The sequence below is a fragment of the Poecilia latipinna genome, unplaced genomic scaffold (genome assembly GCF_001443285.1).
Source record: "Poecilia latipinna isolate Pla-1442-1.1 unplaced genomic scaffold, P_latipinna-1.0 Scaffold2840, whole genome shotgun sequence".
Lineage (NCBI taxonomy): Eukaryota > Metazoa > Chordata > Actinopteri > Cyprinodontiformes > Poeciliidae > Poecilia > Poecilia latipinna.
The window spans coordinates 1-12,986 of NW_015115456.1; the positions used below are offsets into that span (position 1 = coordinate 1).

Below are 12,986 nucleotides of genomic sequence, written 5' to 3' on the forward strand. Positions count from 1 at the left end.
CAATGAGAATATTTCATTCATTCAGATCTAGGATGTGTTATTTGAGTGTTCCTTTTATTTTTTTGAGCAGTGTATATATATGTGCAAGTGTAACTGGCAGGAGATCCAAATAAAAATAAAAATAAAAATCTAGAATAAATACACAAATAATAATGAGTTATTACTAAAATACATACAACAGGCACTATGAAAGTTTTCTGTTTCAGCACAATATAAAAACACGCTCCTCTGAAGTCGCTGTTTTACTGACTCAACCTTTCTTATTTAAAAGACATTTTGGTTTTAGTGAGATATAAATCTCGTTATAGCAAAAACGATTTCTCATCTAAACCTCATCTGCTCCTGCATTTATTTCCAACCTCTGGCAGTGAAGTGCTTCTGCCGTGTCACATGATGTTCGGTTGATGTTTATTGTGGATCCTGCAGCTGAATCAGCATCTTAAATGGTTACTAAAGAGTTTAAAAATTACAACTTTTATTCACAGGAAATTGCAACTCTTAAGGATATGGATCCTTCACGAAAATGTTATTAAGTTGGAGATGTTTTTTTGTTTTTTTTTTCTTATGAGAACCGTTCAGCTACAAGCGCCATTTCAGGTTTATGCATATGCAGCATCACAGTACCCACCTGAACCTGAACCATCAATACAAACTGCAAATTCTACAAGGCTTCATATTTTATTTAATGTAAGTGTAAAATGGAAGAAATGTAGAAATTTGACTCATAAAAGTCCATAAAGCAAACTGTGGTTTTAAGGTTTTGCCTGATTTATATAAAATGTTTTATTTTAAACATATTTTGTTAAAAGTCCAAGTAGAAAGCAGATTTTTGCTCATCTCTTATTACACGTGTAATCTACATAATGCTGTTTAACTTTCACCTGTGTTTGATGATGAGATCTTCACTGGCCAATCTGCGCAGATCTGGGAAAAAAAAAAAAAAAAACAGCAAATAAATAAACACACAATTTCTTGTCTTGTCTTGTCTCCAGCAGGGATCACACAGTCAATATTTTTAGAAAAGTCACCTTTAGCCTTGCTGTGGTGAGGTGACAGTTGACCCGCGCTGCTGTGGCGTCTGAACAGGAAAACAACTGCAATCATCAGAAGACACCACAAGAGGGCGCCAACGCTGCCGATCAGAACTGGGTCCTGGAGGAGGGCCAGCACAGGAGACGCATCCTGTTTGTGGGTGTCTGGCTCTGTGGCGTCCCCTAGCTGTGGTTCTGAGTAAAAACAGACATTCTGGGTGGTCAGATACGGCGGGAACATGACGGAGAAATGAGTTGAAAAAGGCTGCTGGTCTCACTGGTGACAAATCCATGAGGATCACTGAGCGTCCCCACTCCAGCACCGTTCACCGCTGCCATGGTTACCCAGTACTGCTTCCCTGGTTCCAGTGTGGAGACATCCAGGCTGTGTTGGCCGCTGTCCACTGTCCAGTTCTGGTACTGCTGCTCGTCAGACTCCATGCACCAAACCTAAAGGAGCAGTTCGCACATTTATGAGAAGAAGCTCGTGGTCTCAAAAACACGACTAAAATGATTTAGAATGATTCTCATGTGAAACTGCGGAGCAGAACGTTTTCTAACAAACCCGTTTGGATTGGGATCAGCAGTGAACTCCGGAAAAAGCCCACTCCTGGGAAGGAAGGGGGGAAAAAAAGCAGACAGCAAGGAGGGATAAAAGGACAGAAGGAAACAAAGAACAAAGTAACTACAGAGAAAAGAATGACAGGAAGGAAGGAAGAAACAAAGAAACTAATGACGGAAAGAAGAAAGGAAGATTAAGAGGAAGTAGGTAGGGCAGTGAGGAAGAAAGAAATGACATGTGATGGTAAAAAAGAAGAATAGTCCTCAGCTGATAGCCCAATTGTTGATGGGTTATCAGACAGGGAGGTGGTCACCTGGTAGCCCTGGATGACACCATTGTGGCTGTCGGGAGGAGGAGGCTCCCAGCTCAGGTGGACGGTGTTGTTCTGCTCGTGGTCCACCGTGATGGACACGGCCAGAGGGGGCGCGCTGGGCGCTGCATGAAAAGCGGCGATATATTCCCCCTGAGTTAGTTTGACTGGTGGCTTAAAGCGGAGGAAGAGATGCAGGTGAGGCCTTCTGAAGCCAGCCTACCCTCACCTCTCTCAGGGACTCGGAGATGCCGGGTGTTGCTCTCCCTTCCGTACAGGCTGCTCCCGTAGGGACGAACCTTGAACTCGTACTTGTAGCCCCTCTTAAGGGGGCCGACCTGAGCCTGGAAGCCCGGCAGCGAGACCCTCAGCGCTGCCCAGTCTGAGCTGACAGGCAGCAGGGGGCGATAGAGAACCTCAAAGCCGTTGAGGTAGTGCGGCTGAGCTGGAAGGGACTGAAGCTGGTCACGGGAAACACCAAATGCAGATCAAACACTCAGACACTCCACCCACAAAGCTGTAAAACAGGACTCTCATACCTTCCACTGCACGAGGGAAACGTTGGACTCCGAGGCGATGATGGTGACATTCTCCAGGGTCACTCGTAAGGCTGACAGCTCTCTGTGGAAGTCTTTCTGCTCAGTGCTGGGAGCCTCTGCACCAGCAAATGTTTCACATTAACTTTTATTAGAAAGCGTCAAGTCGTCCCCAGTGGAAACACGACAGTTAACTTTAAAGGACGAAGCAGACGTCGCAACGTAGCCCATCGTTTGGGCCGTAGAAGGTCATTTCTACTAGGCCATGTCGCGGCGTGGCTTACTAAATCAGATGGATCTCACTGAAACGTTTGTTCCAAGGGAACCATTTTTCATGGGCTAGATGGAAATAAATAACTAATCGTGTCAAAATATTAGCCTGACTATAGCAAAAGAAAATGCACTGCTGCGTAGTCAAATAGCAGCCGCCTGCCTCTCGCCTAATGACTGCGGGGCATAGGCACCAGGCCAGATGGACAGACAGATGGAAGGATGGATGCAACCGCAGTATTCTAGCAACTAATATAATTGTGCTGTGTCATATAGCGCTGCATTTGGTGCAATAGGCTTATTTTGACTGAAGTGTGAACGCTGTGCCAGTGCATTTGCAGCCTGTCAAATAAACAAGTAAATGGATTAGTACGCGACTACATGCCAGGTTGTTAAATGTGTTTTATCACAGTGCAATTAAAACAAGAAATAATTGAAAATAAAAAGCCTCATAAATACTGTAAATCTATAGATTTTATGTGTACTGTGTCTCCTTTCCTCACGATCACATTACATCAGCCGTTAGCTTGAAGAAACAGACGTAGAGCTGGAATGGCGCCGTCGTGTCAGCTTGAAATGTGCAGTATGCAGATTGGTCTAGAGGAGGCGCTGTTCTGCGCAAATGAACTGTAAACTTGTGAACAGATCATTTTGCTATACCGATCCTAGATATTCACTCAAATGAACAGTTGTTCCCGTCACTATTGCATGATAATCTGGTTTATTTTGTTGCATTGTATGTCCTGCAAGCTAATAGCATGAGGGTGATTCATGTTTATCTGCACTGCAGAACACAAGTTAGCTTTCAAAGCACCGGCTCTCTGTTAGCATGCAACATGTCTGCTGTGAATTTATTACTATGAAGGAATAACAACTGCTTCTGGGAAGTTTGTCTGTTTTTGCAGACATTTTCCAACATAAAGCAAGTTGCAAAATAATTGTAAAAAGAGAACGAAAACTCGCCTTCAACTTGAAGTTGTGCAACTGCAGCGACGACTCCGACGTGATTCGCAGCTGTGCAGGTGTAGCTCCCAGCATCCTGCACCGTCACATAATGGAGCTGCAGAGTCTGGTCCGGGTTTATGAGATACCTGGAAACAAACAGCGAGCAGCGGGAAGAATCGACGGGTCTGGTGTCACTACCAAAGCTTGGTCAAAACCTAAGCAGGTACGTCGAGCTGAAATGTTCCTCAGCAACAATTCACAGTTCACCTGTCTGAGGATGTCTCTGTTTCAAACGTAAAAAGCCTGAGCTGATAGTTTCCATTTTAGTGGAAAGTGCAAAAAATCGTGAAGTAATTGAAGAACTCTGAGTCTGAACCAGTTGTTATTCGTACTTTTCACCTTCGGACCATCAAGTCTGAGGAGACCTGTGACCCCAGCTATCAGCAGACTAATCAGTGGACCCCCAGCTATTCACAGCTTAGTATTCATAGAAAATCTGCCTGCAGACACTGGACAGAGTCCAACACTGGACCAACACACAGTCCGTGTCACTGATGAATGAAGGTAGATGGAGGGCGGGCTACCTGCCGTTGGGAAGCGGCCCCTGCTCTCGGCTCCAGGCCACAGTAGGAGGAGGGTCCCCTCTAGCCTGGCAGTAGAAGTGGGCCGACTCTCCCGTTCTTACCGAAACGTTCTCTGGCTTCAGCACCAACACAGGCTTACCTGCGGTAGATGATGACAGAAGAAACTCAGTGGATTGCTTTAAGTGCTACAGCAAAATCCCAGTCAGTGTAAATATGTCACAAGTTTGTTTGGAGAGAGAGGTATTTTTTTTCCCCCATTGGTGGGTTAGAAAGAAACCCAAATCAAGAAAAAAAAAGGTAGTGCTTAACAACATCATCCAAAGTGCTGAAATCATCTCTCATCGACCGATGAAAATTGTGTCATTTGGTTCGCAGAGAGGCAGCCGCCTGCCGAACTCGACACGAGGCTTCAACAGAACTCTATGCAAAGTGTTGTGCGATTGGTCAGAAGTTTGTTGCAGCGTTTTAATGCGGAAATGCACTCGGACAGCAGTGTTGATATTTCTCTTCAACTATCCGGTTTCCTATCCCTCTAAAGATGTTTACATATCTGCACGCATTGTGCAACTAATGTACATTTGCATAATTTATCGCTAAATAACTCCTGTAAAACTAAGACTGGGAAATGGTGAATAACCCCTGGATGGAAATTGTAGTGTCACTGTTCACTGAGGCTGTCTGAGGCTATAAAACGTTTTCCATGACCATGGCGTGACGAATACCGAAGCGGGGAGGGGGTGTCCGCCAGTGGTCTGCCCTGTCGTATGAAAGGTGTGCACAAATATGAGAGCTGTTCTGCTTCAGATGAAGCCTGTCGGGGGGCCTTTGGTCTGCTTGTTCTCATCTGCTCTCACCCAGCACAGAGATCCGAGCCGCCCTGCTCTGCCTCTCTCCCATGATGTTCCGGGCCACACACACGTAGGAGCCAGAGTGGCTCTTCTCTGCAGGCGCGATGATCAGCTTCCCACTCAGCTTCTGCAGAGCAAAGCAAAGCAGCGCAGATCAACTAGCTGCAGCATCTGTGGAACATTTTATTTCAACCATCGAGCAATGAGTACATGGGACTGCTTTTACAGATTATAATCTATTTGCTTTTTCTGTGCGAGGATTAGTCAAATCATCGATTACGACTCTGCATTGGAATCATGAACCTCAGGATGAAGACATATTCACGTGTTTCCATAATCAAAGCAGCTGCTTACGGTGTAGTGGTGGTCCGTGTTGCTGATGGGGACGCCGTCCTTCTTCCAGATGACGTTGGGTTCTGGATGTCCCATCGGCGGACCGCAGTATAAAACAGCCACCTCGCCCTCTGCCACCTCGGCGTCGCCGGGCTGGACGCTGAACTCCTCCTTCAGAACTGCAGGAACACAGAGACACATTCACACTGAGCCGGATCAGAACGACGGGCTTCGCTCTGATCCTAAAACTCTGTCAGGGAACTAACAGTCTAATGGACGTCACATGGTTTGTGGAGAAATAAAATTTGCGGTAGACTTATAGTGGAAAAATCAGTGATTAATGACATGAAGTTTCTGGTGTCTAACACCGTTATACTGCCTGTCACGAATGACTGAAAGTTGATTATTGTTATAAAAGTCCAGTAAAGAACAAAAATATGTCATGATTTACTTAAATCCTAAGATATGTCATACCTTTTTTTCTGTACTATAGTGCATTCCAGTCAATACACCATTTTGTTGTGGCTTATGTGATAAATTTTATCTTCTAAAAATTGTCCTTTTCAAAATGTAAGACTTTAAGGTCCATTTTAGACACATACGGGCAAATACTTCATGTAATTTGGGTTGATTTTCACATTATTTCAGTATCGATGTACCATACTGAGGCAGTGAAATTCTGAGCTCAGTATGATTCTCTTGGTATTTCAACATAAGGAGTCAAAATCATTTTGTAAACAATCTATATTCTTCTTATCTAAAGATAATATTTAGAGCTGCAGCTAAGACCCCTGTGCGTCCCCCTAGACCATCTCACCTGCAATATACAGCGAGGCATTGCGGCTGGTTGCCTTGCCGGCGCTGTTCGTGGCGACGCAGGCGTAGACGCCCTCGTGGGTCTGGCCACGCCTGCCCCCTCCCACATTTAGAAAGAACAGGCTCCCCTCGGACAGAACCATGGGGACCGCCCGGCCGTCTCCCTTGTCCGTCCCCAGGGGCTGACCGTTGCGCAGCCACTCGATGGTCGGCTTGGGGCTGCCGTCCACGCGGCAGGACAGAGTGGCAGGGCTGCCCGCCTTCACCACCACATCAGAGGGGTGGTGGACTATACGTGGTTCTGTCTCCTCCGTCCGGACTCTGCTACCTGCAGATGGGACCAGATGATTGTGAAAGTATTATTCATTTCAACAAGTAAAAATATATATTTTATTTATATGTGAAACCTGGATGAGAAGCAACCCCCGACTAAAATTCAAGAAAGTTACTCATTTGGCACGCCGGCTACAGGTGGGTGATGGAGATGGGGGGAGGGAGGGCTTTTTATTTTTAATTATATTTAAATTATTACCGACCAATTAAATCTTCCTAGGTGCATCACAAAGTATCCGTCTTTCGAATTTACAAACTGGGCGCCGTTTCAATATAGGCACACATGCACGTTTCTTTCTAACAATAACTGCTTTATTTGCATAATTAAAATAATGCATGTTTAGTTTATTGTTAAGCAGGTATAAAGCAAACCAAAGGAAAGCATGGATTTAAAAAAAAAAAATAAATATTAATTTGTGACCTGCGAGGACTTTCTGCTTGATGATTTTGACAAAAAGTTTGGACAGCATTGACTTAAAAGCTGAATCTATGCCACGGAAACCTACTGAGTGAAATGGTTAGTAACATCATATGCTAACCAGGGATACTGCACATCTCTGAGTTCATGGTTCACAATAAGAAAATATCTCCAGTTAACACATTCAAAACCCTGCTACTCCCAAACAATGGCTATTTGTAGCCGGCGCCAGTGGAATGCCATTGTCGGGACTTCCCATGAAGTCGGATGACCACACTGGAGGAAACAGGAAGATTGTGGTAGGCTTCCTGACATGAGAGGAAACCGGAAACCAGCAGGTCTCAGGAACATCAAGTCAAACAAAATGCACCGCAGAACTCTGAAGAAAACAAAGAATATTTTGGATCCGTTTTCACGAGACTCGTACAGTTTTTCTTTTTCCATCTCATTGCACCCGATACAGTAGAAGCATTTCCACTTCCTTTACGATTTACAACATGAGCGAGAAATGCGTGTAAATTCCAGAACACCAGCATATTTGATAAGCAGGACTCTGAAGATATTGCGAATGCTAGTCTTAAACAGGAAGTGAATGTGTCAACCAAATGAACAGATCTCATTATTTTAGAGTAGCCCAAAAATAAATTAAAATACCAATGTTTCCTCAGTGGTCAGTGGAAGAAGATTGGAACCAGCAGGGTACATCTTATTTTAATCAATAAATTCACAACACTACAATATCTATCTACTGCAAATAGGTGAACTATTACTGACTTTAAACTTTAAAAAAGAAATAATAATAAAAACAAACCATTCTTTCAACAGATGGCTCCCTAAACCTAGTGCTGATTAGGTGCCCCACATAATTTTGGAACAGCTCTGGAAAACCTGAGAGAATCTGAGGGAAGTAAATTGAGGCTCTTTTAAAGTATGATGCTATGAGTTATCGTTTCATCAAAATACATCTGAATAATTCACCCAACTGGTGGAATCACACAGACACGCGAAGCTGGGGGGGGAGGGAATATATATATATATATATATATATATAATTTTAGAGAAAAATGATTGTTGTGAACTTACCGGAGACCAGGGACCCAAACAGCGCAGCCAATAGACATGTTCTAACCCTCCGGCTCATCTTTAGGGGAGTTAACATTATTAATATCAGCTAAGATTCTTTAGCTGAACGCTGAGGTCTGACTGGAATTTGACTCGTCGGTCTGTCAATTGTCTTCTTTTAAATTTACGGACGAACTCTCCCTCTAACTTGCCGCTCCTTGAGAGAAATGAGCGTCAAACTAAACAATCTGTTAAACAGGCTGACAACACGCAGCTAATAACTTCCTGTTCGCCTCCGTTTCAAAATAAAAGAAACCAGTCAGCGTAGTTTACAGCTAAAAAATAATAAATTGCTTAAAACTTGTAACCTTTGTGTGGTTATATCACACGGAACTGTCGACAAATTGAGACAATTAACCCCGTTTATCTTTTCATTGTCCCAACGAGTCCTGATTTTGAAAACAGAGAAATAAATGCGCAAGTTCCACTGGGATGAATGTCAGCTTTACAACCTTAATGTATTCCTTTCTGTTTTGATCGTGTACCTCCCAAGATTGAAATTAAAGTGTAAAAATATTCAAACTAGCCAAGACAAATTCGCGGAGATGTTACAGAGATCATTCTGAAGGGACATTCATAAAGTTAAACAAGCTCTTTAGTATTTCTGTAACAGTAACAGTTTTTTTTCTTTTTTTTTGTCTGATATTATATTTGCTGGATCACAGCAGCAACAATAAACAAATCAAAGTCCACAAAGGCTTTTTTGTTTTTGGTCTGATTTTTAACTGTGAAATCACAACAGATTCAGTCTCACTATTACTTTAATATGTAATTTCATCACAGCCACATAATGAAAACTTGAGCAGCAGATGTGTCCTGGCGCCGTGAACTCTCTGCTGTTGTTTGGCTTGTTTTTGCAGGAGCAGCTCTGTCACCATCACCGCATGAAGCAGGGCGTTCTTGGCCTGTTTGTTTCCCAACAATAGAAGGAAACGGCGCATCTCTCAGCCTGCTGCATGTCAGCCATTATGTCAGCACTTTATGTCGGAGTTCATCTGGTTTGTTTGCATTTCACGTTTTCCTGTCTGTTACTTTTAAATTTTATGCCAGCTCTTTTGAAACTGTTATGCACAAATGTGTATGTTTTCATGATTTTGTGTGCTGTTTGAATTTTTGGCCCTGGCTCTGCCTCTAATGCCTCATTGTAAGGATTAACCCTTACTGTAGTAATGCTGCTATAGATTTAGGCTGCTGGAGGACAAACTGAATACTTTTTCTCACTTTCTTCTTCTACTATTTTCCAATTTACATTATTTGTTGTTATTCCAACCCTTAACGTCATGTTTTCTCTCAGTTGTTTTCTCTCCATGGACGCTACACCTGGTCTATTTTTCTCCTTCCTCGGGGAGAGCATCGATTGAGATGACGCTGCCGACGATTAAACCTTCTCCCTCTCCTGTTATGAACAGTTTATTTTTCATTAACACAGAAATGAATTCTGCATCAGTTCTTCAATTTATTTTTCGTGTCTCTGTTCTGCCTTCTCAAACCCCCCAGTCGGTCGTGGTGGATGGCCGCTCGTACCAAGCCGGGTTCTGGTTCTGCTACAGGTTTCTTCCTGTAAATGGCGAGTTTTTCCTCTCCACTGTTGCAAAATTCCTTGGTGCAAACTGCTTAGATGTAAACTTTTTAAGCTAATTTTAATATTGAACTGAGCTTAATGCATTGTTTGATAATTAGGAACAATTGGAATGCATCTGTGATTGGACTGAAATGACTTTTTTTGTAAAGTGCCATGAGACTAAATTGGTTGTGAAGTGGAGCTATATAACTAAGCTGAATTGAACTGAGGAGAAGGAAAATAATACAATGGAGGATGAGCACATGAAAACTTGAAAGGTGTGATGTGCATGTTCTAAACCTCAATGTTTGTTGACACTGCAGGTATTCTGAGATATGTCTCTGTGTAACATGTCAGTTTTGATCTGAATCAATCCAAAAATGAAAATTCTCATTGCTTTCTTTCAATAATAGTAGATCATTGACCAATTATTTATCTTTTTTTGTTGCTTTTATACATGTAAAAGCAACAGTTCTTGACTTTTCCCACGTGAAACATTTAAAGCTATGCATCAATTCCCTTTCACTTCACAATTATATCCAACTTTGCGTTGGTTTGCCGCCTGCATTCCAATAAAACTCAAATTACAAACACAAAATAATGCTAATGCTAACAACGCAAAAAAAAAAAAAGTTTGATGAGTCTAGATACAACCGTAGCGTATGTGGCACAAACGTAATGTTCCTCCTGATAAATAAAAACTTCCAGGATGACCCAGGAATAAGTGAACTACCACTAGTTCATTCCCTCGAATGGCCCACACAAACAAAGCATTGTGTGGTGAACTGTTCATTGTGAGGCTTAGAAAGGACCGAGGCTAAGTGATGGATGTTTATATTGATCCAACAACGTGGGCTTGATGGCCTCGGCATCAGCCAGCTTTCAGTCGACAACAAAAGCTTTAGAACGGATGAGGGATGAATCCCGCCTTCCAAAACACAACCCATGGGAATGTTGTGAGGCCGAGATTTGCTGAAGGAAGGGCTCCTTTCTAAGCTGTTGACCAAGAGGTCAGGGGAAGTATAGCAAATGAGTGAAAGACGGGGAATTGGGGTACGAAAGAGAAAGAATGTGTCAGCTGTAGTGGAGAGTGTGATGAACAGTGACTCCACAGTGAATTCTTCACGTATGTCCATTGAGATCTGTAAAGAATTCGACAAGATGAATACTGCTCTAAGCAAGTCAACGTAAACATGTGCGGTGCTTTAACTTCTGTGAATTGAAGAAGATGAAGCCTGAGTGTGAAAACAAAAAAGAGGCTCTTCAAAGACATTGAATATCTTTTAATTAAGTTCTAGCGGATATTTCAACAACATTCACTGTAAAATACGTACTGCAATGTGTTGTTTTAAGTCCACGCTTGATTGCTGCCCGACCTGGAATGAAGAAATGACTTTAACAGCATCTGTCTGACATCGTGGCAAAAGATCTAAAAAAGAAACGACATTCATTGGGACCTGATCCAAAGAAATGTAAGGAAGTGGTTGGCATTTATCAGCCTGGAAAGGGAAACAAAGACACTTCCTTTGGACTCCAGCTAATCACAGTGAGACCCATTATCCACAAATGGAGGAATCGTGGAACTTCCCTGTAGTGGCTGGCCCACCAAAGACTCATCCAGGAGGCAACAAAAGAGCCCAAAGCAACTTCTAAAGCACTGTAGGCCTCACTTGTCTCAATCCTGTGCTGCTTTGCCCCTTTAGAATCTTGATGACATCCATGAGTTTCGCCTCTTACTGAAATCCTGAAGATGAAAATGTCCGACCATATCTTTGTGACCTTAAGCCATAGTATACTTTGGTTACAAAGTCTGGATTTGAGTCCAATCGAGATGCTGTGGCATGACCTTAAACAGGCTATTTATGATGGAAAACCCTCCAATGGAGCTAAATTAAGACAATTCTGCATAAAAGAACATAAAAACAAGACTAAATCCTCTGCACCGATGGGAGGATTCTTTACCGAAATTTCATTGACAGTTACCACAAACTCTTGGTGGCAGACGTTGCTGGAACAGGACGGCCCAACCAGTTTTCAGGTTCAGACAGTAGTTACGTTTTCACACGTGGTCAGGTCAGGTTGCCTTGATGTAATTTGTTTATCTTCATAAGTTAAATCTTGTTTTAATCTTGTATTTTCCCAGGTTATTGTTGTCTGTAATGATGGCGTTTGAAAAATTTCAATGTGAAAAAAGACTAAAGAAAAGCGGAAGAAGACTGTTAAAGACTAATGCATTTTACAATTATGTTCATATTGCAATTTCTAAAGATAATTTTTCATAAAAATTGAGATTACAGAGAAAATCGAAACTGATGAAACAACTGATGAAGAATTTTTTTTTGTAAACATATCAGGAATATTCCCCCAGTGAATTCTGTCAGTTTTATCTAGTGACATGTTTATTCTGAAAGAAACTGTTTTGGAAACTGTTTTGATCCCTTTACTTCTTGATTAAAAGAAACATTCAAAATATCACGTTCCTGAGGACAAATCAAACCAAAGTTAACAATGTTAATCAATGTTAATCTCCTACTGACTAATTCACCAGGCGTGTTTCCTGAGCCGTACCTTTTCTTCGGTGTGGCTTGTTTCTGTGAGGTGTGTCCGGTTGCCCCATGCCGTGACGAATATGCTCTTTGAGCGGGTTCTTGAAGCTCCTGTCCAGCAGTTCTGGTTCCATTAGACATACGCTGTGGTGGAACTTACACTGCTGTGAGATCCCGGCACAGGTGTGGAAGCAGAACACGCAAAGAAGCCACCCACGGACGAGCATCTTCACCGCAAGACTCACACTCACACTTAGACTGATCGTTTTAACCCTCAACCTGTCCCCGAAAGCTAAATGTCCAGACACCGGATCCCGCTCTTCATTTCCCTCAGCTCCTTTTCCTCCTCATGTTAGTCTAGATGTTCCATTAATCCCAGTCTCCCTCCTCTGTGGGTTTCTTTTTTTTTTTTTCTCTCCAGGGAAGAGCAAAGTTAAAGGGAGGAGGGCCAAATCGTGATCAAACACAAGTTTCAGACCTCATGCTGAGAGGGAGAGAGGGGTGAGGGGGAGCACCATTCATCTGGCCAGATGAGACTTCTAGTTGGATTGATTTAAGGGAAAGAGAGAGGAGGATATATCTCCAAAAATCATATCAGCAGGAGAAATGCTTTTAAGCAAAACAGATGTTTAGATTAGCTCATTTTAAAAATAATAATAAAAAAAAAAATTCACGAAAGCCAAACGAAAATGCAGAATAACCCATTTGCAGTTATTCCAGGCATTTAATCTGATCAAAGGCAAGACAAAACGGACGCACATTTTTGAACAT

At 42.5% G+C, this 12,986-nt stretch overlaps 1 protein-coding gene across 2 annotated transcripts; it reads right to left on the reverse strand.

Annotated features, from left to right (window-relative positions):
- Positions 1–141: 141 nt before the first annotated feature.
- robo4 (roundabout, axon guidance receptor, homolog 4 (Drosophila)) lies at positions 142–12,639 on the reverse strand. Of its 2 annotated transcripts, none has more exons than XM_015021723.1 (12): positions 12,238–12,639; positions 6,237–6,563; positions 5,441–5,598; positions 5,093–5,213; positions 4,239–4,377; positions 3,673–3,800; positions 2,443–2,558; positions 2,133–2,364; positions 1,907–2,028; positions 1,310–1,481; positions 1,029–1,226; positions 142–924 (listed from the first exon to the last, which is right to left on the reverse strand). In XM_015021723.1, exons 1-12 carry the CDS (start codon positions 12,440–12,442, stop codon positions 878–880), a joined length of 1,965 nt encoding a protein of 654 aa, XP_014877209.1. In that variant the 5' UTR covers positions 12,443–12,639; the 3' UTR covers positions 142–877. The 2 variants fall into 2 exon arrangements, with proteins under 2 accessions (XP_014877209.1, XP_014877210.1); XM_015021724.1 differs by lacking the exon at positions 12,238–12,639 and adding an exon at positions 8,070–8,280 and having other exon boundaries at positions 143–924.
- Between the last annotated feature and the right edge of the window lie 347 nt (positions 12,640–12,986).

What these genes read in the sequence shown, in the direction of transcription:
- robo4 (XM_015021723.1), bottom strand. Translation starts at nt 12,442, where the DNA reads ATGCTCGTCCGTGGGTGGCTTCTTTGCGTGTTCTGCTTCCACACCTGT. An exon ending in CAAGCCACACCGAAGAAAAG is followed by an intron (nt 6,564 to 12,237) that starts GTACGGCTCAGG and finishes TCCCATCTGCAG; the next exon opens with GTAGCAGAGTCCGGACGGAG. An exon ending in TCACCACAGCAAGGCTAAAG is followed by an intron (nt 925 to 1,028) that starts GTGACTTTTCTA and finishes TTTTTTTCCCAG; the next exon opens with ATCTGCGCAGATTGGCCAGT.